Source organism: Spermophilus citellus (assembly GCF_964194105.1).
Source record: "Spermophilus citellus genome assembly, chromosome: 7".
In the NCBI taxonomy this organism is placed as follows: Eukaryota; Metazoa; Chordata; class Mammalia; order Rodentia; family Sciuridae; genus Spermophilus; species Spermophilus citellus.
In genome coordinates this window covers 160765973-160793611 of record NC_138188.1, presented here as the reverse complement: position 1 = coordinate 160793611, position 27639 = coordinate 160765973, and the positions used below count along the sequence as shown (strand labels likewise).

General features: G+C 49.0%; 1 protein-coding gene across 1 annotated transcript in view; it reads right to left on the bottom strand.

Moving 5' to 3' along the window:
* Window positions 1-27639, bottom strand: part of PCP4 (Purkinje cell protein 4) — a 51419-nt gene that overhangs the window by 9129 nt on the left and 14651 nt on the right. The window contains exon 2 of the mRNA XM_081302055.1: window positions 17164-17215. Within this exon, the coding sequence (XP_081158181.1) occupies window positions 17164-17215 (52 nt within the window). The remainder of the gene's footprint in view (window positions 1-17163; window positions 17216-27639) is intronic.

Sequence of the window (27639 nt, the reverse complement as noted above, 5' to 3'; positions counted from 1 at the left end):
TTCCTGCAACCTCACATGGTTGTCCCTCAGTTTGTGTCGGCGTCCTGGTCTCCGCTTAAAATGGCCCAAGGGCCCACCTAAGGACCCTGTATTATCAGAGTTGCCTTTATTTTTTATTTATTTATTTATTTATTTATTTATTTATTTATTTATTTATTTATTTATTTTTGGTACCAGAGCTTGAACCCAGGGATGCTCAACCACTGGGTCACATCCCCAGCCCTTTCTATTTTTCATTTAGAGACAGGACCTCGCTGAATTGCTTAGGGCCTCGCTAAGTTGCTGAGGCTGGCTTTGAACTCGTGATCCTCCTGCCTCAGCCTTCTGAGCTGCTAGGATTACATGTCCAATCACAATTGCCTCTTTAACGATCCAACCTTGGAGAAATGGCGTTTACAGCTTCCACCCGTGAAGGCAGGGACTCAGTTCAGGCCATCACACCAATCAAAAGGCCTGCCTTGTTCAGAGGAAACCAGGGATGAGCAGCGAGGCAGGATGGGAAACAGCTTGACCCGGGACAGCAGTAATTCAAGCCCAGAGTCTTGATCACGGTCCTGAGGTTCCAACCTCCCTTGCAGTTGAAGGGAGATGAGCAGGAGTCAGGCGTGTTTTCTCTCGAGGCTTGTGAGCTGCGGGAGGAAGCCGTAGATGCAGTACTTGCTACCCCAGATGCTGGCACGCAGGCCAGTCTGCCCAGCCCCTCCGTCCGCCATGGGGACTGAAGACAGGACTAGAGCTCTGCTGGCCAGGTCAGGATCAGGGAAGGCAGAACGCTTCTGGGAAGGCAGAACGCGCGGGGACGGCCAAATTCAGGAAGACCCACCTCTCTGGCACAGAGTGGGGTTCTTGGGGATGCCCCACCCACTGCCGATGGCTGGCGCCACATGCCAGGCAGCCTCAGGAGCAGCCTGGCTCCTGCTAGGACCATCCACCATGTGGCTTCCGTCACCCAGACTGCCTTCCATAACCTCCGCAAGGCATCGATGCCCTGTCATAGCACACTTTGTACCAAGACTCGCAAGGGTGGCTTGTGTGGCCTCTGTCACCTCCTGCAGCCACCCAGTTTACGCAGGGTGGGAGGAGAAGAACAGAGATACAGGGAGGGCATGAGCCCTGCTTTCAGAGATCAGACCTCAAGCTTTCCTTGAATTTGCTTGAAGAACATGGGTGTGTCTTGAAGGAAAGAGTACTGGGAACTCTTGGGAGTGGGGAGAACACACTAAGGGCTTCCTTGCTTTCTGAGCACAGAGAAAGAACTGGAATTCCTCCCCTGGAATGGAGAGCTAACTCCCTGACAGCCAACACGGAGCAGTTGTCATTTGCCCTCCTCGCCCTTCCCCAGGGAAAAGCTACTGCTGTCCAGGGAATGGAGAACCCGTGAGTCACCCACACTCCAGGCACCCTCCGCAGGACAGCCAGCGGTCCAGTGCCCCAGCCACTCCAGCCGAAGACTCGGATAGGTCTCCTTGATGCCTCTATTGACCCCTTTTTTCTTAGCTATAAAACCTCTGGCTTGGGGTTGAGCACATGTTTCCCAAAGAAAGTTCCCCAGCCTCCTTACTATTTCATACAGTCGTGCAATTAAGTTTTGGCCACGGGATGTGGTCATAAAATAAGGTACGCTGTCTCACTCGGGTCCATCTTCTCCCCTTGGCCACACACAGGCTCCTGCTTTGTACATCTCTCTGATCCCATGGCCGTTTCTTCATGGCCTTGATTTTAAGAACCCCAATTTTTACAGAAATGTTTCCTTCAGTGAGGGGGGGGCGGGGGCAGGTGGGGAAGTGCTGGGGAATGATATTGGCACATTATATTGCTATGTTGTGTGCATGTTAGAATACAAAACAACAAATTCCACCATCATTTACAACTATAAAAAAATGCACCAATTAAAACAAGGGAATAAAATTAATTTTAAAAACCTCACATTAAAAAAAAAAGCCCTCTCTGGCAGTGTGTGGTGTCATCCCAGCCTTCCAAGGCCCCGCCACCCTGGGCCCTGCTGTCAACTGAGCCACTGAAGCCCTATCTCCCAGGACACCTTTCCACCCTGGCTCTTCAGCCCTGAGCCTCTGGCGCTAGGCTCTTTTCCTTTGCATATTATCCAGGATTACTGTGCAGTCTTACTTATATGCAAATGGAGGGTCCATTGTGTGTGGAATTTGACTTTGGATGCAAATCTCTGATAGGTCTTGAAAAGCGTTCTGCAAAGCACAGCCAGGGCCAAGTCCATCTCACATCCAGCAGAACTGAGCTGAGGCAGGCACCGCTCAAAACCTCACCCCAGCCAGCCACCAGCCTCCCTGCAAGCCTCTCTGCAATCCCTGCACTTCTTGTGTCAAGAGGAGCAGGAATCAACATCACTGTGACTTCTCCTATTTCAAAACATCCTTCAAGCACTCCCAACCAAGTCAGGTGTGTGCACAGGAATGCCACAGGGCACAGAGGTATGCCTATATCCATAATGTGCCTTTATGTCTAAACATAAATTTGTGTCGAGTTCTAGGAACTGCTGGCCTGTGACAGTAAACTCCACACTCCCCAGACCTGCAGCCACACCCTGCACCAACTGGCCTTCTCTTCCTAGGTCTGAAGCCAAGTCCTCTCATCTCCGTGCTTTGGAGAGGCGCTCTATCTTTATGGCCAGGTACCTCCTCATTGGTGGGAAATCTCTTTTTAGAGATGGCTCACCTGGAGTTTGGGGCCTGTTTCTACGTATCAGGAAGATGGGTTCACACATTAGAAAAGGAGAATAAAATAAAACTAAATACAAAAGAAGGGATAAATCCAGCCCTATCCTGGCTAGGTAGCTGAGCCACATGTAGTACCTGGGCTCAGAAAGTTCAACTAAGGAGTCAAAATTAGGTTTTGGCTTTCATAATAAACTACTAGTTTTGACAACTAATTTCAAGAAACGGAGCAAAGCTCCAGACTTCCTTCATGCTGGTCCTGGGGAGAACGTAGAGGCTGGCCCACCATCCGGCCCTTCAAGATCCCGCCCTTTTGGGTTCCATCAAAGCCTCCTCATGTAAAGAGTTCTCATGGAATGAAAATAAAGCAAAGCATTTTCCTTTATTTATTTCAAGAATTCCAGTCCCGGCATGGTAGCACACACCTGTAATCCTGGCTAGACAGGAGGCTGAGGCAGAAGGATCACAAGTTCAAGGCCAGATTCGAAAATTCAAAATAAATAAAATTAAAAGGGCTGAGGGTGTAGCTGGGTGGTAGGGTGCTTGGCCAGTATGCATAAGACCCTACGTTCCACTCGCAGCCCCAGAGGAAAGAAAAGGAGAATTCCAAAGATAGAAATTCCCAGTGTCACACCAAAGTTAAAGAATTTTGAAATTGTTTTTTTTTAAAAAGCACAATTTTCCAAAGGCCCAACATTAAAATATTGCTTGAGACACTCCGATTACCAACAGAGGTAGAAGGAGCCTCTCTGTCTAGATTCAAGATTTAAGCAGTGATGAAATACCCATTTGGGGACTGCAGGAGCTCAAGGGGGCACTGACAGAAGCTGGTTAGGGGACGCCATCATAGGAAGGAGGCATCTAGGGGCGGTCACATCTCACCTTTCACTAAAGTCATTTTAAACTGAATCCAAGAAATGCAGGGCGGGAATCCTATTTCCCCAGCGTGGTGGCCAGTGTGACCTCATGGGCTGTCTCTAGCCTGGCCACGTAACTGCCAAGACCGTAGAGTTTTGTTCAACTCTGGGATGGGAGACCCGCATGCGACAGTGTCACATCCACACGTAGCTCTCCATGTCCTCTAAGACCTCACTCATCTCATCCCTCCACAAACCAACCTGGCCCAGAGTTTCAAAGGTGCAGAACGACTCCCGCACACTGGCCACAAGTCCAGAGGCTGATTCCTAGAAAAGGCAGGACAGCGTTTTTCAGGTGCTGCCAGGTACCCATCATTCCCTGGACATGTGCCCAGCAATGCCTGGAGCCAGGTGGCCCTATCCAGGCCCAAGGGTGAGACAGCTAAAAGTTTCTAACGATTCTATGTACCACCTCTGTCTCTAGGACAGTGGACAGTGGCTGTCTGACCTGGGCTCACCTGCAGGCCAGTCCCAGCCAGCAGCCTCCCTGCACACCTGAAGCACCCTCTGGAAGTGTCCCAGGCCAAGACACCTGCTCCGTGGTTCACAGTCAGCTGGTTGGAAATGTAGGGTTTTTTTTTTTCCCAGATAAAAACTGATTTTTCCCATTTTATTGAAATAGTGATTTCCAACAAAACAGCTGTGTCACAGTCATGTGTTCACAGCCTGTGACAATGCTATTCAGATCCCGCCCGTTCTACCTTCCTTCCCCTCTCCTGTCTCCACCAAGGAAAACCGCAGCCCTTCTCCTTTGAGCTCACGGGCCACACTCCTGCGATATGTGCAAAACAAACTGAAAAGAAGTAAAAATGCTGGAGTGACCCAGGGAAGAGAGCCAGCCTCAAATTTGTAAAGAGTCAGAATTAGAAGTGGGGAGAGGGTTAAGACAACATTGTGCCCTGTGGGACTATAGCCGCTCAGGGTGCAGTGGGTCACTGCGGGGGGGGGGGGGGGGCTGGGGCAAATGCTTGAAGCACAGAATTGCAGGGGTGGGAGTGACTTTGGGATTCACGCCACCCCATCCCTTCAACAGCAAAACGAGGTTCAGACATGGTCTTTGGAACTGGCCTCAGGGCCAAGCAGGCTCAAGGTGCGACTCAGGCTGGCTAAAGAGGACAGAGGATCCAAAGCCATCTGCTAACACGCCCAGGTCCTGGGACCAGTGTTGCCTGGTGTCAGCAAGCCCATGGATAAACCCAGCAAAAGCTGATGCCAAGCATCTCGGGCGGGGGTGGGGGGTGCCTTTTTTTTTCCTCCTATGGAACGATCATTGAGCCCAGAGCTCCCCAGGTGGAACACCCAGAGCACTTTCTGTACCAGCAAGTGCATCATGATCAACAAAAACCTCTTTCTGGGCTCCTTCAGATGTTCCAGGACATTTTCAAAGCATACTATAAAAGCACCTTTATTATTATTATTATTATTTTTTAAATGAACCCGTGGGAAGTTTCACTTTGGTGAGCACACATCAATCCAAACCACCAGAGCTTTTATGTTTGCACTGAAACACCAAAACTCTAAATCTAAGAGAGGGTGGAGACCAGAGGACTCATCTTCTGTGATCCCTGCAGCTGGCGATCCTTGCACGGTGGAGGGGGACTCCTTCACTGCCCTGGGGTCCTGTAAGCTGGCTGCAGTGGGGTGACTCAAATCACAGTGGCTTTGCTCCTCAGAGCCAGCCACCCAAGCATTCTCTGACATCCATGGAGACCTGGACTTCTTAATGAGCACAGAGCACAGCTCAAGTCCCAATTACTTTCAGGGTCTAGGATGACAGAAGGGTAGAGAGAAAAGAACGTGTTTTCTACAGGAGAAGCTAATTGGCCAAGCACAGAAATAGCCCCAAGCTTCCACCCACATAACAATGCAATATTTTCTGAACTGGTGATGGAGCTCCATGGCTGCTTCCCAGTTTCCCCTCTTCTCCTGGTCCAGCCGAGTCTAGCCAAACAACACTCTTTCAGCTGGTCACTAGGCTACACCATGAAAAGGGGAAGAGGCAGCGGATCTAGCAAGTCTGGGTCCAGGACCCAAAGGAATCCAGGAAGTTTGTAAGAAGCATCTACCACTCGGTACAGGTAGAACATTCCAGGAAACACAATTTTTAAAAAAATCTTATTAAATTACATCTTGTGATATGCAAATAATTCACACTCTTCTCACAAGGAAAATGAGGGAAATGATATGATAGACACGGCAGAGCCAACCGTGAGGGGACCGTGTGGGACCTTCCCAGGAGGAAGAAATAGTGAAAGCCCAGAAACACAAGGTACAACTCTGGAAAGATGATAATAATGATGCGAATACCTTTAAGCAGAGGCTGGGGAAGCCAGGTGCTAAGTTATTACATTTAAAATTCAGCGACCCTACAGTGGCGCAGGAAAGAACAAGTCTCCTGGGGTGGGGAAAAGGGGGGGAATGAAATTAAAAGGTGTATTTAATTAAAAGGAGATGGTCCTTGCTCACATTTTGAAGCAGTTGAGCTTGCAGTCTAGTTTGAAGTTTAATTCAAGGTCCAAGAGGGACCTAAAGGAGAGCAAACCTCCTTGATCCTCTCCTCTCCTCTGAAATGCTGACTGCAGGACTCAGGCTATCTCCCAACCCAAATCTACATCACCCCCCAACCCACCCCCAGCCAGGGGCAGCAGCCATTCAGCCCCAGGGAACACCTGGAGCCACCTGCAGGTCTACCCTCTGCCCCCAGCCAGGGGCAGCTGGGCGGTCTCCCTGGACTCCCCCAGGGGCAGCTTCCGGGCTCCCAGTGGCCTCAGGAAGCCCATGGTATGTGCCGTGCGGCTTCCTGCCCCAGCCACAGAGCCGCCCTGGCACACCCCACCCTGTTGGGTCCCTCACCCCCAAGAGTCTGGAAGCTGCCCTCTTTCCCCTCTGCTCCACCCTCCGCCATTGACCTGGGATCCATCAGGGGTCTGTTCTGGCTGCTTCCTAGTATGCACCCCCAGCCAGCGGGCCTCCCCCATTGCTTCTGGATGGCACCAGAGGCGGGTGAAGGGGCTTCAGCTGACAAGAACATATCTCTTGTCAGTTCAGAAGAACATATCTCTTGTTCTTCATGGGAACAGCCTAACAGCTCTAGGCACGTCAGAGCTGTCCCCCTCCCAAAACAAGTCTGACTGCCCTCCTTCCTTTAAATGCATCAAGCCAGCCAAGGACACTAATGAAAAACAAAGGAGTGGCGTTGATGGGACACGTGTATCTTTTTTGTTCTTTCTTTCCTCTTTCTTTCCCTTTCTTTGTTTCTTGAGAAAAGCCAATCCAAAGTTAGTGTAGTAAACACTCTTGCTGAGAATACTTAAGAGTATAAAAGGCTCTTTTTTTTCAGTTAGAGATCTGACGGGCAGAGACGACCTGTCACAAGGGTCAAGGAGGGATGTGCATTGAGGAAGACTAAAAGCAGACCCCAGACCCTGGGTACAAGTGAGGTTTCATTTCTTGCCTCTCCAGATCCACTCCCTGCACCTTTCCCACACCTTCCTCGCTCCATCTAACCCCAGCTCTGTGGCTTTGCTTGGGTCTGTCCAGTGGGTGGCCCCAGAGGTGACCAGAAGGCAGAGAGGGAGGTCTGCCTCTCTCTCTCAGGTTGCCACATAGTGTATGAAATATCCACTTACATCCAAATTTCAGATTAAAAAAAAATTAGTGTAGCTATATTCCAAACATTGCATGGGATACATTCAAAACGGTTTGCCTTAGTCTGTTTATCTGAAATTGAAAGCTGAGCGGGCATCTTGTATTTTTATTTGCTAAACATACACCCTATGCCATGACACAGCTGTGCCCTTCAACAGAAGGTCATATGGCCTGTCAGGCTGTCCCCGCCCAGACCCCTCCCTGGATTCTGGTTACCTCTCTACAGGACCTGCCACTACCGTCCTCAGATGCTACCAGCACACACCTGTGCACATGCCCTTTGCAAGGACCCAGCCAGGCTGGGTCATCTACTTCCTTCCAGGACCGTGACTGACAGATTCACTCTCAAGGACTTCCTGTCCCCCCCAACCATTGTGTTTTTAAAATAGCCCACCATCAGCTCTGATTGTGGTGTGTAGCACATAGTAGGTGCTAAGAGGATATTTCATGAGTGAATAAATAAACAAGTGAGAGAAGGAAAGCTAGTCTACACTGGGATGCAGCATCCCTCTCCTGGTCGCTAGGGGTTACAGTGCATCCTGAGCAGCACAAGCGGAACACCCCAGGGTGCATGAGGGGGAGGGATGGGGCAGAGGATCACCCCAGGATGCACGAGGGGGTGGACGGGGCAGAGGAGGGCGGTAGTTAGCCATTATCAGCGGTGTGGGTGTGTTCTGGTTAACTATTGCTGTGGAATGAAGTGTCCCAGAATTGAGAAGTCAAAACCCAAAAATTGACACTTTTCTCCCAGTTTGTGGGCTGCCGGCTCGGGTGGCCGCCCCCTACAGTTGCAGTCAGAGGATCCTGGTGCTGCGGCCATCTGAAGGGCTCTTCAGCCACAGGTCTGGCACTGGGCAGGGACAGCTGGTGCAGTCACGGTTGGTTGGCATCTCTGCATGCACTGCTCCATGTGGCTGGCTTGGGCTTCCCACAGTGGGGTGGTTCAGGGCGGTCAGACATCTGACATGGCGACTGGCTTCCTTCACAGGGTGCATTCCAGAGCGGGAAGTGGAAGGTGCCTATTCCTTAGGGCCGGGCACAGAGGCTGCCATTTTTTTTTTTTTTTTTTTTTGGACTAAGGAGTCGCAGTCACCCAGATGCAAGAGCAGGGGGCTTAGAACTGCCTCTCCATGTGTCCAGGACTTGGCAGCCCTCTTCCCACCACAAGGTACAGTGCCAAGTGAGAAATCATACGAAATTACAACCAGAATAAAGGAATCCAGGAATTTTAGCCAAGACCATTAAAAAGCAAGGAAAAATAAAAACAGCAGGGAAGTTTTATGCCCTTCATTTGGGAAATTGATGAGATTCAAAGTAATTTTTCTCTTTTACATTTATTCGCATTTATCTTATGCATAATTTGTTTTCTGGTCGTAAGTTTTTATTTCTTTGTTTTTTTTCTGGGAGGCCTTTTCTTCTGTGCATCCTCGTCTTCTGGTTGAGGAGCAGTCTGTTCCTTCTTGGTGAGGATCATCTTGGTGTGGCAAGGGAGTTCACCTAAGGACTGACCTGACCTTGAGCTCTGCAAGGACAGTTCCCTTCTCTTGGACGTGCTGGACGACCTGGGAATCTGCATCTAAACCCTCTAGCTCAGCTGAATCACTCTGCATGCAAAGAATGTGTAAAAACTCTTTTTAGATCACTTCCCTGGTCTGTCCTTGGCACAACTAAGGCCCATGCTCTACCCCTGCAAAGGCACCTACTGATGGCTTTCAGATACTTGATGGCTTTTTGGATATGCATATCTCCACGGCCTGGACAGTTTCTCGAGTGTTCTTAAACCTGAACATTTGAGCCTCTTGATTTGCCTGATTTTGTGGGGTTTTCTGGATCAAGAGAAGGGCAAACCATTTTCACAGACCACCTCAGACCCTCAAATGAATTATTAACACCAGAACGTCGCCAATGATCTATTCACTGTGTTAAAGCAGGATAGTAGTTTAAAAGTGCCCAAAAGAAAACGGCTTGTGAAATGAACAATACACATTTAATTGCCTTTTTTAAAAAATCAAGTCTGTTTGCAACGCTCGTCACAGGCTGGCTTCCGGGACGGGTGACTGAGCAACACGCAGGGGGCTTCGTCTAATGCTCTGCTTCTCACTTCCTAACAAGGGGCCCTGTGCTTTCATTTCTCACTGGGACCTACAGAGGATGCAGCTGGCTCTGTCCTTCATGGATAGTAAAAAAAAAAAAAAAAAACAGAGAAATGACAAACGTTTGTTGGAGTCTCGCCTTCAGAGCATGGGAGGGGGCTGGGTGAAATTGCTGTAATTTCCATACCCACTCTGCTGTGTGGTGACCCTCAGCTGCTCTCCCTATGCCCCAGAGCAAGTTTCCTGCCCTCCAGGTGGCAAAGCCACAGTATCACCAGCCAGTCTGCTGGGCTAGGCTTTAGCATAGGGCCCAAATAATCCACACTCACACTCTGAATTCTAAAAAAGATGATTCAGCACTGAACATGTTCTCAGCTTGACTAAAACTAAGAAAATTTGTGCCCCTCCTGGAAACAGGAAAAGTCCCATTTAGGGGAGAATAAAATATACTGGGAGCAAAATCACCATGTCTGATTGAACAGTCCAAAGAATTGACCCAAATCTTCCAAGATTAATGAGTATTGATTGGAAACTCCAATTTGCTTCTGATTAAGAAGGCTGGGAGAAAACGATCCATCCATTGAGTGGAATTTACACAACTCTGGACAGTCCCCAGATGCTGTCCTGGAAGGTACTGGAAGGTATGCTGGAGAAGAGCTCAGGCAGGCTCTCTTCCCTGCAGGAAGTAGCTGGGAAGACAGATCCAGCCGGAGAGGAAGACGCACCTTCTGCAGAACATCAGCTGATGCACTGGGGTCCGGAAGGAGCATGGGCACCCACACGCTTTCCTAGCCCAGAGGAGCCCCACCAATGCCAACCTACAAACTGGAGCCATCTTCCCTGTGGAGCAGCGGCAGTTCAAGGTGGCTCTCACTTCCAGAACTGCCGGCCAAGGGTCTCCCTGAGATTACAACTGTCCTGGCCTACTTAAAAGAGCAAAACATTTTCCAGCCCATGAGAAATACTGTCTCCGTACAAACTGTTAAATTGAATGTAGAGGAGACCAGGAGTTTGAATCCTGCACTAGGCCCAACAGGCCCCATCAAATGGAGTCCCTCCTTCTGAAGTCGCTTTATGAGCTTCTGAGAAGCCAGGAGGGAGGGAGGAGAACTGCTGGCCAGCCCAGGTCAGTTCCAGCTGGCATGGTGAGGGAGGCCCCTCTACTCTCCCCTGGTCAGGGAAGTCACTGAAAGACCAATCTGTTCTCGGCTCTGTTTCTGCTTTTGTTCGCCCTCCTGTCTATAAAGTCCGTCTCCTCTGCTCCGCTCCTCCGACCTGTCTGTTTCACACGTGGAGGTGTTGCCAGCTTCTAGAATTGCAAATAAAAGCCAACTGAGATCTTTAAATTGTTGTGATGTTCTCTTTTGATGAAATAATGGATTAACTAGACATTCCTATCTTCCCGTTGGCGTTGGATTCTGAAGGACCAGCCTTGCCCTAGTTGAAGCCATTCCATGGGCCTAAGAAGACCCTGATAGCAATCCTCCCCGCACGCTCCATGACCTCGGCTTCTCACTCGGGCCTGCGGGCCTTCTGTGTAGGATGAGGAGTAAGGCTCGGTCTGCAGCTGCCTAGAGTTACCAATGTTCAATCTCCAAAAGAAGGAAAGGAAGAAAGGGGAGGAGCCAGGGAAGGAGGGGAGGGAGGGGGGGGGAAGGAGGACACCGAGTACACCATTTCAGTGTTTTAACTGTGAAAACTAGCCTGGCTGTGCCTGTCCTTAGCCTGAGGCCACCTGTATCTGCCAGAGACTGCTAGCCACATCAGTGGCAGTGCTGTGGGGACATGATTTCCAGCTTGACCAAGATGCTGCCTGTTAACCTCACCCTGTTCCAAGGGTCCAGGCCCCACGGGGTTATCAACAAGTCTCTGGTCTCTGGTCATCAGAGAACTCATGACAGAGAAGAAAGGGAGAAAACCTGGTGGGTGGACCTCAAACCAGGTGACCAAAACCTCTCTTACAGGATGACCTTGGGGAAAACCCGGAGCTCCAGAGAGACCTCTCCTGAGACAGCCTCCCAGTCCTCTCAAGGCCACCAGGGCCCAGAGAGAGGGAAGCACACGAGGCCACTTTCAGACTGTGCAACCCTTACAGAGGCAAAGGATTAGACCCAGAGACAGCCACAGATCTCCACTTCTGTTAACAAGGTGTCAAGCACAGACAGCGGATTAGAAGCACTGTGTTTATCTGAGGTTGTACCTGCTCATTGATGTGATTATAATGCTCAACCTGAAGGGCAAACAAATTTTAAAACGTCACTCTTGTAACCAAAATCGATGGTAATAAAGGCGCTGACAGCAGCAATCCATGGAATAACCTTCACCGGGATTCGCTGGGTGCACAGTTCACATCTCAAGCAGGCTGGTTGGAGCCCCGATGGGTCAGAGGTCCGCTTAATCAGCAATCACAATGTTGCCCTTTCCCCATCTGGATAAAGAGCAGAAGCCACCTGCACACCTGCCTCTTCCTTCTGGAATGCAGATTCATGGGAGTGTCAGAGCCAACAGCACAAAGGACTCTCCCCTGATCCCAGCCACTCCTGCTTCAAGTGTTTTTCTCTTTGTGATAGCTTAAAATATGGGGTGGGGGGGAGAAGAGAAAGAGCAGACGAACCCAGATGGAGACCAGCATTTTCTGAGTTTCCTGTGAGCTTCGTGTGGCACGCACAGCGGCCCTCGGGGCCTCTCAGCTCAGGGGGCCCAGCTCTGCAGCACTGGTTCCACGGCAGATCGAAGGCTTTGTGGTCTGGACACGTGAGCACCCAGAGATGGGAAACTGCAGGGAGCTGCCCTACCCCTGTGCAGCCATGAACTTATAAACAATGCGTCTCTGATTCCTGTCACTGCTACACACTGTAAGCTGCTTTTGCCTTTTTCCGGAGGTTTGTCCCAGCATGGTAAGTTTGCAGCTAAGCTCTTGAGATGTGTGCAGAACTGGCATGTTCGTCCTTGGGGTAGACCGGGCTGCACGCCCCTGGCCTCCAGGCACCTTGACATTCCAGCCCACGGGAACAGCAAAAGTCCCAATTGCCAGCTGCTGCTCCTCCCTGCATCTGTCCTCATCTCTGACCTGATCACGTGCCATGTTTGAATCTGAACAGAGCCATGCCGCTGTGGGAGGCTCTTGAAGGGCATCAGCCCTCTGTAGCCCTTGTAGAAGCTGCATTTCTGCCTCTAGCCTTCCAACCTAGCTGGGTGTGCACAGGGGCAAGGTCACCCAGAGAGCGCCTCCTGCCCAAACTGACCTTCTCCTGGACATGATAATGCCCTTCAGCCACTTTCTGTCCCTGCATCCAACATCAGCTCCCCTTGCTTCAAACTTCTGTCACACGGGGTTTCACCTGACATGTGCACAGGGCCAGGAGAGACAGGAGTGCAGCCCAGGTGAAACCTGCCCAATCAAGGTGTGGGTCTTGGGAGTTCATCATGCACCAAGACCACCAAACGGTAAATGCAAGTGTGTGGTGTCTCCTAGGTGGCCTCCAGCTGGTGATGTGGAGCCCAGGGGCAGGGTTGGAATGGATAGTGCTCTGGAAATGAGCATTTGGATTCTAGTTCTTATTTTAAAAGTCACTTGGCTTAGTTAGTGGAAGTGTAAATATGTCTATGAACACAGGTCCTCCTCAATTGCTGTCTCTCTCTCTACTTACTTGATAGCAGAAAAATAAGAAAATGACTCTATGTGAACCTGTGGTGGGTTCCCTCAAAATCCAAAGGTGAGAGGAAGCTAAACTCCTAAGGCTTGGGTTTTATTCAAAATGGGAGTAAATCCTGGCACAGCTGCATTGTATCTCACCCAGTATTAGCGATCGTGTAATCAACCATACCAAATCAGGCTGCATTTCACGAGCTCCTAGCACACCCTCACACCTACCAAAGCCATCTCAAGTCAGGGCTCTAGCTGCAAGAGGGGGCACGCCTATTCAAGCCCGGAGCCTCTGCCCTCTGCAGGGCTCACACACCAGGAAGACGCAGCAGCTGTCGCAAGGCCCCTGGGCAGCTCTGGGTGATGCTTCCCTGCAGCGGGGACTTAAGGGATTCTTCCCTGGGAGCAGATGTGTTCCTAGCCTTCCGCCCCCGAGGCAGAGCCTTTGGAAACAAATGCATCACAGCTCACCGTCTTGAGAAATCCCTTCCCATTTTAGAAACTCAATTTAGCTTGGGTAAGCCTCCACACACCATCGGGAGGCTTAGTACTCATAAATCTCTTCTTCCATCTCCTCCGGAAATGTGTCTACCTGTGCACAGCAACAAAGAAATCTAACTCCTGGGGTCTCCAATATCAAAATTCATGTCAAAGTATCCAGGGAAATTACTGTCTCATGAAAACATCCTTTGACTGTGTCCAAGCAGATAATGTGTGAGAAATAATCCAGATTCAGATGGCTGTGTCTGTACTTAGAAAACATGTGTGACTTTCACTTAGGCTTCTAGATGGACAGAGATTTGTCACTGGAGTTGCCCAGGTCCTGATAAATTTGTTTTCTAAATTAAAAAATAATCTATAACTATTATTTCTGAAAATTCTGTATCCATACTGCAGATGATTCTGTGTTGAGAGCCACGGCAATTCTGCAAAACCTAGAGCCATAAGGAAGATCTGGATTTGTTGGGCTGTATATTTAAAGACTGCGATCTTGGAAAATGAGGAGTCGTCCAGGGACGTTCCAGCTGTATGTCAGAGTTCTTGTCAATAAATACCATGACAACAAGAATTACAGGAAACCGGATTCCCAGCTAGAGCTCTCTCGAGATCATTTTTAACTAAGGTAACAAAATTCCAGCAGCCCAAGAATGTACACACCCTCTGAAATGTTAATGCTCCTGACCTAACATCTTTATGATACAATTTCAAAGCACCTATCAGCTTTTTTCTTTCTGTGTCAAGCTGAAGCCTCAATTAAATTTATAGAACCTGGGACGAAAACAAGCTGGCTTGCAGATGGCTCCGGAAGGTGGGAATGTTCGCTATGGTTAAGCAGCTACTGTCCGAATGGCATGGTGCTTTGGGGTTTCACAGGGCACACTTCCCCTCGGGGGGTCGCTCTCCTTGCACACACGAAGGCAGCGTCATTTGATATTATTGGGAAACACATTAACACCACAGACCTCCCTAGACAGCTGGGGCGACAGTAATATATTTTGAATTTCACTGGTGTGCAATATTAAGTTAAAATGGAAATTTCAAGATTTAAGAGATTAAGTAACAGATGCTTTAGAAAAATGACCCTTGGCCCACTTCTAGAAACTTCTCAATCTGTGCTGTGCCATTGCTGGCTTTTGTCTTTGTTCATTTTTAGTGGCAAAAGTCTCAAAAAAAAAACACTATTACAATTATATATCTTGTGCATAAAGTATACATAAGCAGTTTTACCTAAAATTAAGGTAGAGCATGGTGATAATAATTTAGATTTATACAGTGACACTATCCTATAATTATCCAATAATCCCTAGTTCCCCTTTACCACTCAGAGGCAAATATCTTTTAATATCTAGAATTATATAATGAAGAGCTTTATTCATAGCGTCTTCAATTTTTCCATTTGATTAACTTTTATATCTCCAGAAAAGGCTCACTCTTGTTTCCACTGCTATTTCCACCCGTTTTCAGCTGAAAGAACTGCCCGCGTTGGATCGGCAGAGAGTCCCCTCCTCGGTGATAGCTGACAGATCCCTTTGGTGCAAAGCTGGGGACATGGCTGTGCCCACCAGGACTGGTAGGATGCCAGGGAAAGCCAGCACCAGGGACACACACACAGAGCACCTAGAACTGACACGGCCCCACATCTTCACACTCCCGGATGCTCGGGTGTGGCCAGGAGTGACACTGAAGCCCTGGTCTTCCACGCGTGGACCAGGAGCCCTGGGTGCCTATCTCCTTTAGAGGATCCCAGGAGGTCAAACACATGTTTTGTTCTTATGAAAGAGAGTATTACTGTGAAAGATGTTATTTGACCTTCAAATATATTTGCTTTTTAAAACCTCCTTGTCTCACATTGTCTAGAGGCTGCGTGTCATGCATTGTCACAACACACTGAATGCAGATGCAGGCAGGAAAACCCAGCCGTCCTCTGCTGAGCAGGACATGCAAGAGGTACAGAAAGGTTTAGCACTGCCACCTTGCCACTAAAGACCCTTTCTGTCTCGGGAATGTGATCACGTTTCCTAAAGAAAGAGTGTCACTAAGGTTAACAAGAAAACTGGTTTATTACTTTTTTAGTGAATTCATAAGTAACCTTCCTAAAGGGCTCCATTTCCATTTCTAATATGGCAGCCACCAATGGATACGAGGAGCATAAACAAAAGTTCTTTGGGGTCCTCAGGCATTTTTAAGAAAAGAAAGAAGTTTTGAGAGCAGAAGGCCTGCGGATGGACAGAGCAGAGGATCTCTAAGAAGCCTGCGGGCTGTAAGGCTCCGAGGGTAAGTTGGAGGGTCCGTGACGATGAACTGCAGGGATAGATGGATGTGAATGTATGAACCAGGAAAATCAGCAGGATAACAAAATGCTCCTCCAGGGACTTGCATGCAGGACGCTCCCCTGTGTCAGGCAGCTGGTTCTTCCTCTTTTAGGCAGCTATAATTTCCCTCCTCACTTGTAAACCCCCCCCCCTTCTCCCTCCTCTGTTCTCTGACATCCTGCCAGTATCCCACACACACCCAGCTCCTCACAGCAGACAGAAAAGTCTCTGGGCAGCAAAGAAGGCACAGCCGGGTTTGGGAAGGACCCTGGTTCCTTTCTCCCCACACCCTGCTTTGAACAGGACAACCTCTACTTATTGAAGTGATGACCCCTTTACCTCAGGTGTCACCCCTCTGACCCTGCCCAGAAGGACAAGGACAGCACAGAGGGAACTGAGTCTTGCTCAGGCCCCAGTGCAGACTCACTTCAGAAACCCAGAGTGTCTTCAGGACCCCAAGGAATCCTTACAGGTGCATTTGAGATTGGCATTTTTGCAATATGATTGGTCAACACGGCACAGATTCCATCTGACTAGAGGCAAGAGTTGTTTCCCACAAAATGAGGATTCATTCTGTAACTAATAACAAGTGAGATCATCCAGGGGCATGCTGGACTCCTCCGCGTTGCAGGGATCTTCCATTATGATGTCATCTGCCATCTCACTGCTAAAGCTAGGGACCTGGGGCGAAGCGGGCTCCACTTCCTTCACCCTCCATTGGCTTCCGTTCCTGCCCACACCCCAACACCCCCATACCTTTCTTGGTTTCCCAATCCATAAGCATATGATGCTCCTTCCTGAAACTTTGAAACTTAAGGCTGTAGGGAAGCCTGCAGAGACAGGAGGCCAAAGCTCCTATCTCCTCCGTTACTTGTGTCTGCTGGTGACCCTGAAAGCACCAGTTGCCCGTGAGCACCACCCCAGGGACCTGCACCCTGCTCTGGGTGCTAGGAACCGGGGAGCAAGTCTCCAAACCTCCTTTCAGAAGTTGAGCACTTCACAGTTTTCAAAGCACTTATCTCATTTGATCTCATTTTATCCTCACAACAACTCGGATGGATTCTCACCAACCCTAATGAAGAAAGCAGAGAACTATATTTGCATTGTAATTATCCTGTTGCCCCAAATGGGAGTCCTCTTTTGGGAGGGAAACTGTTCTTATCACCGCATTTAGCTAGCTCTGTTTTCTTTGTAAAGCCAGACCAGGGTGCTCACTGTGAATTGCTAAAACCCACTCTAGACTGACGCAGGGACATAAATAGTAAGCAGATTTGGATGGAAGGCACGATCCACACCTGCTGGGGCCCAAGGCTGCGGAGGGGCAAGAGGAAGGGGCAGGACACCGTGTCATCTTACCGTTTTCGCCTGATGTCTTATCTTTTCCATTGGTCGCTCCAGCACCTTGTCGCTAAAAACAAAAATACATAAATAAATAAGTAAACATTTTTAAGAAATTATCAGATGTAATAGGATTCTTCTGTCTCTTTCCTCTTGCCAAATGTCTCTCCCATTATATCCAGTTCTGTGCTACTTTAGCTCAGATGGTTAAAACATGGTAGTGGTGAGCCAACCCAGAAAAGGGACAGCCCAGGAAAGGGGCGACTCAAGCCCCGCAGACGCAGCCCCCTCCCTGCCCACTGCTCAGTGCGTCTCACAGGTCACAAGGGAAGCCAGACGGGAGACTGCTGTTGATGGACAATGACCTCATTGAGAACACGAGGGAGAGAGCCAAGGCTCTGGGCCAACAGCAGGAGCAGAAATGTCCCCTTCATCATGACAGCCCTCACAGTGCTGCACTCTCCTGTCACTCATTGTGCCCAAGGTCTTCTTTTTAAATATCATTTTCAACTAAACAACTCTGATGCTAAAAGTCAGAGTTCCTCCTCGCGCTGAGCTATTGTTTCCTGTCGTTGTTTATGGCTAACTTGTGCATTTTCATTTTGTGAGACTGACAAAAGTGTCACAGATGTTATTACGGTTTGCTTTGGAGCTTTGGGTATGATTCCTGGGTGGGCAGTTGGGAGCTGAGTGGCGTTGACTGCGCACGTGAACACCACCCATTTGCTCCAGCCCGATGCCATCTTCCCAACTATTCTAGGACCTGGAGGGAGAGGCATTTTATTAACTCAATCTTCTTGCCGTCATTAGAAAATATGCTTTGAGTTGAAAAGAATTAAAGTGATTGTAAACTTGCAGGAGGAAACAAGGCAGGTTGGGGGCATGATTTGTTCAAGATCATGGAGGAAGTGAGTAGAATCAAGACTAGGACCTGGCTTCCTCGCCGAGGTTAGTGTCCAGCAGGCATTGGGACATAGCAGTGCCTAAGAGGAGTTCTGGAAAGACAGTCAGACACGGAGCGAGGAGAAAGCTATAGGTGACTACAGGCCATTATGGGTGACCCCCACTGACCCTCAAATTCATATTGAAGTCAAGGATTTCAGCCTAAAAGCAATCTCATAAAAAATAACAATCGGTTCCCTTTAGTATTCAATGTTGCAGCAATCTCATAAAAAATAACAATCGGTTCCCTTTAGTATTCAGTGTTGTCATGAGAATGTCCCAGATCATTATTGGGAAACCCTTGCCTGCGGGTTCTGATTAGTGTAAGTAAACAGGGTATCAGATGACAGCTGGTGCTGACAGTCGGCCATGCTGTGCATGCTCACTGCCTTGTGTGGATGGAAACCTGGAGAGGCAAAGTGACGCCACTCACGTGTCATTGACACCCCCACCCTGCATCCCAGTCAACACAAATGCAAAAGCCCACCCGGGTCTAGGGGGCTCTTCCCTGTTCTGTGAGGCTTCCACCTGTCTCTGGCAGGAATGGGGAAGAAAGGAGACAGACCAGTTGGAAAGGTCACAGAAATGTGGGCCCCTCCTTTCTTCCTCCCGGTGTTTGCATGGAGGGAGGAGATTGCAGTCTTCAGACCACCGTCACTGACTGCTCTTGAGCAAACTACCATGCAGATCCCCTGCCCGGCACCCCCTACCACCCAAGAGAACCTGGAATACACATCGTCTGGACTGAAGCCAGATAATGAGTAGTGCAAGGAAAACACCCCTCTCTTCTTTTCTGTCCTGACTTTGGGGCCTCTTCTATTTCAGCACAAAGCTGATAAGTTGCACTTGATGGAAATCAAACTACCCTTGAGATGAGCCCAGTCAGTGACGCAGCCGCCACCCCAGGTGGTGAACTACGCAGTCTCTAAAACCCTTCCCTGCACGACACATAGACACTCAGGAAAAAGAACATTCTGCAGAACAAAAGGACGGTGCTTTAAGTCCTACGAAATAGGATACAGGTACAAAAGAGATGCAGGGTGGCCCCACTGCCTGAAATGTCTCGAGCACGAACACCTTTCAAATGCCGAGAATGCCACCTTTCACAAAAGATCCCCTTCCAGAAACCAGCGGAAGACTGAGAAGAAATGTGCACAGGGAGAAAAGAAGTCAGCTTTTGAGACTTTCCAAGACAGGATTTTTGTGTCAGGTCTTTTTTGAGGGAAGCAAAATGAAGCTGATAGATGTCACAGGAGATGGTGTCATGGATCAGAAAACGATCCTGACAAAAAAGAACAAGGCGTTCAAAGTGCGTTATTACAGAATTCTTGGAGACCTGGTGACATTTTCAAGGGAAGGCTGGGGGCAGTAGGAGGTTTTTGCAAGAGCCAACCTATTCCTGGATTCTGGCCCCCACACATGACCGTTTGGCCACCATAGCCACACAGGTGGTGGGTCTCCTGGAGGTAGAAGGTCCATGCCAGGCTGGCTATTAAGATGTCACGGCTCCGGCCATGGAGGCCAGGCCCCAAGCACTCTCTCAATTCTGACAGCTCTCTAACCAAGTGGGAGCTCCCAGAGCCTTGCTTCACCTGTGGACACAAGGCCAGAGGAACTTGCTCAAGGCCACACAGCTGGGAAGTGACTGAGCCAGAATCCAAACCCCACAGACCAGGCCTCCCTCTCAGCCCCTGTGTAGAGCAGTGTTGTGTGGCAGGTCCCTGCAGGCCTCCACAGCAGGCCGTGGTTAGGAGACAGGCGGACGAAGGTCTGCAGGGGACAGGAGCTTCATTAGCACCCACAGGCTGAGAGTTTGGAGGAACATTGGCTTACAGGAAGAAGCAGCCAAACCAGAGACGAAGGCCTTGGTTGTAGAAATGTTGTGCAGTCTTTTTCTTTTAAAGTTTAAATAGCACAAGCACAGAGCTGGGCTATGCTGAAATAAGTGGGTGGATGGGTGGATGGGTGGGTGGATGGATGGGTGGATGGATGAGTGGGTTGGAGGATGGGTAGATAGGTGGGTGGATGGATGGACTGACGAAGGCCATTGTCTAAAAGACCATGAGAGAAGGGTTTTTTTCCATGAGGTGATAGAAGTTCATGTCCTAGGGAAAGAGACTGCCTTTTCTCTTCCTCCTCCTCCCACCCCAAATGACAGAAGCTCTGGCCCCCCAGCACCCTCCACCACCCCAACCATGACCTCATCATCCTGAGACCCTACACAGACTGCTGAGCAGAGCTAGTCCTGCCTCAAGAATATTATCTGTTAATTAATTTTATAATGAAAGTCAAGTCTTGAAAGAGAAGGGCACAATAAACGGACTTCAGAGTAAACTGTGGTATGAGCTTTTAGAATTCTGAGCTGTTTCCTGGGAATTTCAGAAATGATCTATCAGTACCGTGAATACCACCACTGTGTGGTTCAGTTGGAATATGCTTATAATTTAATAACCTTACGAAATGCGGAAAGCAGGGAAAATCCTCCCCAGGTGAGCATACACAGCCCCAGTTTCCAGGTTACGGCAGAACGGAAAACACCCTGTCGGAGCTGTCTGAAAACCAAGCGCGTGCCCTGGGCGTCTCTGGAAGCGACCCTGCTTTGACGTTTTCCGATGGATCTGGAGAGTGAGTTGGTGTCATGGCCACAGAGAAGAATGCAGCTGGTGTACCTGAGGGTTTGTCTATTGTTTCTTCTGAGGCCAGGGAGCAGTCGTGGAGCCCCGAATCCACATCCATCTCAATCACAGCACGACCAGCACATTGGATCTCCTCAGAATTCCTCTCCCAGGAGCACCCCACCAGGAGACCTGCCCTCTGGCCCTGGTCATGGTCCTCAGCATAGATGTTCTCCTTCAGGTCCTCCCCTGGTCGTCTCCACTCACACCCACCCTGAGCTTCCCTTTCATGCTCTGGGCTTCCCAGTCCTGTTTTGCACCGTCCGTAACACCTCAGGCCCTGCAGACGGGCATCTTCTTCGACACTCATCAAGTGTGTATGACAGTCCCTCCCCCTTCAGTCACCTGAAAGAGCATGGCCGAAGCTCAAGCCAGCTCTGTGCCCATCCTCATGGGGGCACAGTGACCCTCCCTCCTCCGACTTCATCAAGCAAGGTCCTAGTGTCACCCAGAGACCTTCTCAGGGAATGAAGGGCCCCTCTGGGGAATGGTGTGTTCCACTCAGTTTCCCTTGACAATCATAAATCATAAAACTACTTGGTTCTTTAGAGCCAGACACATTTTCCCTAAAATCCTCAATTTCACTATTGTCCTGGTTTCATGGTTAGGACATGCTAAGTATCCCCCCAAGGTCACAACACATAATTTTAAAATTACAGCATAAAGTTATTTTTTTCCTCTGCCCCACCCTGGTGGCGAGCATGTGTGCTGTGAAGTCTGTTGAGAAGCCACAGAGAGAGACTAGGGCAGACCACAGCCAGATGACAACTACTCTTGGTCCCCAATTTTTGGGCACCACCAAGGGACTTATAGGGCTTAGAAAGAGAGGTTTTCTTTCTTATCGGCGGCCATTAATAAAATTACAGCTTTTCAGAATTCAATGGAAACCCGGTTGAAAGAAACCTAAACAACAATTGCACATTTAAGAGACTCGTGTGCCTTTAAACGTTCCTTCTGATGATCTAGTATGTGCCAAGTATCCATAACAGGCAGGAGAGGTATTTAAAGATATAATTTTTGGAGTAATTTTCCCTGACAGTCTCATTGCACCAAGATCTGCAGGAAAAATAACAACAACAAAAAAATATGTCTCAGCTGGGCTTCCCAGAAAGCAGAGCCCGAGGCAAAGGCCATTCGTGCTCTGGCTTTAATAGAGAGGGCAATGCCGGAGCGGGGGTGGAGGGGAAGCAGGAAGAGGGAGCCTCTGTGAGTGACTTCACCCAGCCCGCCATTAGGTGCCACCCAGTGCTGATCTCCTCAAGGGCTCTGAAAACTCTGTCTGAGAACAGACCCTGGAGGAGGTGGGGCAGAAGAGCTATCCCCAGCTGCTGTCCCTCATCAATCCAAAGCATCCCACGGAGCATTGATTCCTGATGCCTGGACTGTGCAGCCTCATGCCTGGCATCTGCCAGGGGTCGAGGAGGACGCTCCAGGGCAGGAGGTGGAGCTGGAGGTGTTTGGTGTGGGCAGGAGATGACAAGCTGTCACGGAGCACCTGCCTAGAGTCTGTAAAGCTCATGCGGAGCTGGCTACCCACTCGGGTCCCCACAGATAGGGTCTATAGTGACATGTGAGAGGCACCCCGACCTGAGCACAGGAACTTGCTGAGACTGCCTTCGATCAAGATGCAAAATCACCAATGCGCCACGAACTGAAAAGAGCCCACCAATCTCTCAGTAAATAGCTGGCTTTGGACCAATTTCTCCCCACCCTTAGCTTAGAACAGGTATTAAGATATGTCTGGACACTTCTGAGCTACGTCTAGGATGGCACGCACACCGATAATACCTAGGTCTGAACAGCGTTGGCTTGAATAGAAAATGCCCTGTGTCCTGGACATCAGTGGCAGACTCATAAGTGACCTGAGGACGCGCCTTCTCAAAACCCACTTCTGCTTCCTTTGGTCGTGAGGCACTGGATCACTTCTCAGTCCACTGTTCTTCCTGGTGAATCTATTTCAAAACCACATCCTTGGAAGAGCCACCCCTGGGCGAGGTGAGCCTGGCATGGCCTGGCTCACAGTGCATTTTGTACCTGGCACAGAATAAAGAGCCAGCGCTACCATTTAAATCTGGAGTGTCCCCAAAAGTCTGTGTGAAAGGAAGGCTGATCCCCAGTGCCACAGTATACGGAGGGGGCTCTTGGGAAGTAGGACCTCAGGGCTCTGACCTCAGCTGTGGCGTCACCCAGTAATGCATTCATAATTTGGTTAGCATTATTGGAGGTGGTGGGAATGTCGGAGGTGGGGTCTAAGAGCAGTAAGTAGATCGCTGGGGTGTGTCCTTGAAGGCCTATCTTGTCCCTGGTTCCTTCCCCTCTTTTTCTCTTCTCCCCACCCCCTCCTCCCTTCTCCCCTGCCCTCCCCTCCTCTTCTCTCCACTTCTCCTCTCCTCTCTCTGTCCTGTTTCTCCATTTGTGTTCCTCTGTCTTGCTCTCTGGCTGCCATGAGGTCAGCAGCTCTGCTCTTCTGCACACTCCCACCATGGTGTTCCGCCTCGCCACAGGCCCAGAGTGACAGTGCCAAGTGACCAGGCACTTAAACCTCTGGGACTGTGAGGCAGAATAAACCTTCCTTCCTCTGAGTCGATTTTCTCGGGTGTTTTGCCACAACAATGGAAAGCTGATTAACACACTCAGTAATCAAGATAAATGATATTTTCAAACAATAATTTTAAAAATTAAAAGTACTGCAAGAAGTTATGATGAAAAAGATACTAAAATGTCAAACATGAGATTGGAATTCCTGATATCTGCCTCAGGCTCCAGTGTGACGCAACTCTGTACAAGTCCCCAAGTTTCCTCCAAGTGAGTAAGAGCACCCAGAAACCCAGTAATTCCAAGGATTTAAGCCGTCATCCTGACACCGTAGAGTTGTTGAAACCCTTTCATGACACCATGGACCATGACTACAGGCTAAAAACTGTCATTTTGTGAGTTTTTACTCTATGATGTCTGGACTACCCCAGGAAGAGTTCCATCTTTCACAGCTTGCCATCCATAACATAAACCAGCACACAGTCCTGTGCCGTGTCGGAGCCAGGCTGCCAGCACCTGTGTCATCATCGATGCTGATCCAGAACCAGGGAGGCAGCACACCTGGTCAGAAAACCATTCAGCCAAGTACCCGTAGAGGTCCATCTTGACAGTGAAACACAAGTTCCCATTAAAGCCACAATCATTGCTTATTCTATAAGGTTGAGGAATATGAAAAGGGAAATGGATACCGCTTGGTTAATTTGGGGGATCCAAATTGCAGTTTAGAATGTTCTCTGAATCCACACCAATAGCATTTAGGTGGGTGAAGTTGAATTTGCTCTAGGAACTCAGCTTGATATTTAATTGGGTGGGTTATTACATGATTAGAAGTTCACCTCTTCCAAAGCCTCCTAGTGGCTAGGGAACAAAGAGCCCCCAGAAGCAAGGAGGCCCCAGACCACTCCTCATTCCTTAGAGCTGCACCCACAACTCCCTGTCACTCCCCTCCACTCAGTAGACTTGCCCATTTGGTCACCAATTATTGGAAAGACCTTCACATGTAAAATTGACTTTGGTCACGTTAGAGAAAAGAACATGGCAGAGACAGGCGCTCTCTCTCTCTCTCTCTCTCTCTCTCTCTCTCTCTCTCTCTCTGCCTCTACGAGGTGAAATGCTTCTCTCTATTATGCCCTCTTGCCGTGATGTTCTGCCTCTCCACAGAATGACTGTGACCAGAGGCCTGGAAGCGACCCTAACTCACACCGGCTCTCATGTCTGGGGGGAGAGCGTGAGCCGGGGGCCCCCACCAGCTGTCTGTTGCTGGGGAAATCCCTGATCAGAGCCTCAGTCCCCTCCCTGCAAGAAAGAAAGATGACAAGTCACTGGCCCCACTGCAGCGTGTCGGGGGCCTGCCCACCAACGCCAGAGGTCATCACCAGGCACTGTCCAGTGGGAGGCTTCTGTGTGAAGACAGAGTGCTTTTCAGTATTTGGGCCTCTGTGCCTGCCATCTGGCCTCTGTTGGCCCGGCCTACCAAGCAGTGGCAGGGATTCCTCAAAACAAGGAAAGGATCATCTGTGTCATTCTTGGGGTGGCTTGGAAGCGCTTGTTAGCGGCTGCTGACACCACCCGGCCCCCCCACGCCTTTCCTCCCAAGTCGTTCCTCTCTGAGGTGCTGTCCTCCTCCCGCCGCAGCATCATGATGTTCTGGCTGCTAATGATTCTAGGGTTTCTAGCTCCCCTGAAATGGCAGCCTGTCAACAGGCGATTCCTCAGAAGAGTCATAATTAAAGGAAAAACACAAATCTGCGTGTCTCTGCCATACGCTGTGCTCAGGGACCTTGAAGGTTTGGATACTGCACATTCTTTGCAGAAGGCACAGCCCCCACAGGAGGGACACCAAGCGCAGAGCCATCCCAATTATCCCAGGACGCCCTTCTAAGAGTCTCTTCCTGCTTTGTTTTGATCCCTGTTTATAGAGGGGGGAAAGGCATGCTTCTATGCATTATGTTTTAATGTTTTATTGAGGAAGGACCACGGGTCTCTTGATGATGAGACTTTAAATAAACTGGGGGAGTGAAGCCACAGGGCAGCACAGATAAACAGAGCAACAGCTGGGCCGGACAGCAGGTCGTGGATGAGAGCCAGGGCCCTCGGTCACTGAGCAACATCAAGGGACCCCATTAAAGGTACCTTTCCAATTAGAGTTCTGGATTTTTCAGAAAAGCAGCAGAGACCTTAATGCCAACATTCTGCGGTAAGAATAGAAGAGATTTAATTTCTTGCCACTGGTATTTTTAAATCATCTATAATTCTTCTAGTAACATTCTCAAAAAAAAAAATGATCATTAAAAGCTCCGCTGATTTAATCCCTAAAGGTGTAGAAATTAATGTCAAAAGAAAACTTCAGCTTTTTTTTTTAAAGTTGATTGAAAAAGCTGATGAGGTTTTCAAGGACAAGCTCATTAACCTTTCTAATTCTTCCTCACGCTCTCACTTTCCCCTCTGCAAGACCCAGAGGCTGAAATTTTGCCTCCAATGCCGACTTCTATTCCTAGAATTGCTATCCTGACCTTTACGGTGCCAGGATTGGTTGGCCTCACTGGGGGTTCAGCAAACCATTATTTAAGGAGTCCTCCTGAGCAGGGACTCATGATTCGTTTTATTGAAAGGCTTTTTCTACTTTATGCCACAGTCATAATTTTTTTTAAATTTGTGCTTTTACCCTAAAAAACCTTCTTTGTGCCCGTTTCCTTTATAAAGAACTCTGTTTTCTATTTGCAAAAGCAGGATGTGGTCATTGTGAAATTACTGGACACGCAGAAGGAAGAAAGTGGGAAAACCATCCACCATCCAATGGCTCGTGTTGAGCTGTGCTGACACCCTAGCACACTTCCTTCCAAGTCTTCTGAGTGGACACACATGGATATTGTCTCCGTCTTATAAAAATGCACATCCTTCGTCTAATTTCCACAACAGATGTATGTGGCAACCAGGGGACAGTGCTAGCCAAGGCCTCGAGAGACATCCTCTCACTTCATGGACTCTTGTGTCATGTGAAATGTCCAACTAGGCTCTTGAATTCATCTGGAGTAAAGACCTCCAAGGTTTCAAATCCTATGGATCTCATGCATGCCAGTAAAATGGCTTGGCTTTTCCTATTCAGCCTAGTTCCCCAAAGACTCAGACTGATGTTTGCATTGTTGTAAACTTTGTTTGAAAACAAATGGCACAGAAGGTTCTGGATGGCCACCACAACTTCTGCAGTGGTTGAGATAAGGTGTTAGTGTTTTGTTTTGTTTTTTGGTATTGGGTATTGAACTCAGGGCACTCAACCACTGAGCCCTATCCCCAGCCCTATTTTGTATTTTATTTAGAGACAGGGTCTCACTGAGTTGCTTAGCGCCTTGCTTTTGCTGAGGCTGGCTTCGAACTCGCGATCCTCCTGCCTCAGCCGCTGGGATCACAGGCGTGCACCACCACCCAACTGTTGGTGCACTTTCTCCTAAGTGAGTCCTCTCCACGGTGCTATCCTCCTTCCTGCTCCAGCACCCTGAGATTCAGACCCCTAACAGATTAGCATTTCCAGCTGGTTCCCTGGTCACTGTACAGCAGCTAATGTCCCTAGGACCCCACTCCCCAGGGACACACAGGGCCATGGTAGTATTAATGCTGGTTGTCAGTTTAAGAGGAGTTTCCTCTTGAAACGGAGAACTGAGGCTGCCACATCGTAGCTGAAACCCTGCTCGCCCACAGCTGAGATCCTGTGGCAGTGCCCAGGGAGGGCAGCTTCGGTCACTCTCTGCCATCTTGTTCCAATTCCACTACTTCAGCTGTTCTTTATAAAGCAGCATTGATCAGTTGTTTAAGTACAGTGCCCCCCTTACCTGCAGTTTCAGTGACCCCAACCAACCAAATTCTGAAAATATTACTATAGTGCAAAGAGGAACTTAAGATGCTTGAGATAGAGCACATTCACTATCTCTAATTACAGTATATTGCTAGAATTATTCTCTTATTATCAGTTATTGTTGCTGGTCTTTATATAGACAGGAAAAAAAACAGTATATTTAGGCTTGGCACTCTGTGCAGTTTCAGGACTCTGCAGGGGTCTTAGAATGCATCCCCCATGGATAGAAGAGGACTGCTGCACATGGGTTAATTTATGTGCAAGTCTGTGAGATCATGCTGTTCTCAAAACAGTGTAAACACCTTGGGCTTATTTGGTGAGTACCATAATTGGGCTTGTTTTATTCACAGTGTGCGACTGAAAGGTGGATTGTAGAGCTGAGGGCAAAGGGGAGGCCCTGACTCCAAAGGCACACAATGGAACTTTCCAGAGAGAATCAGTAGTCTACCTCTCAATGTCAGAATTCACCAGCCATGCAACTTAAACAGGTAG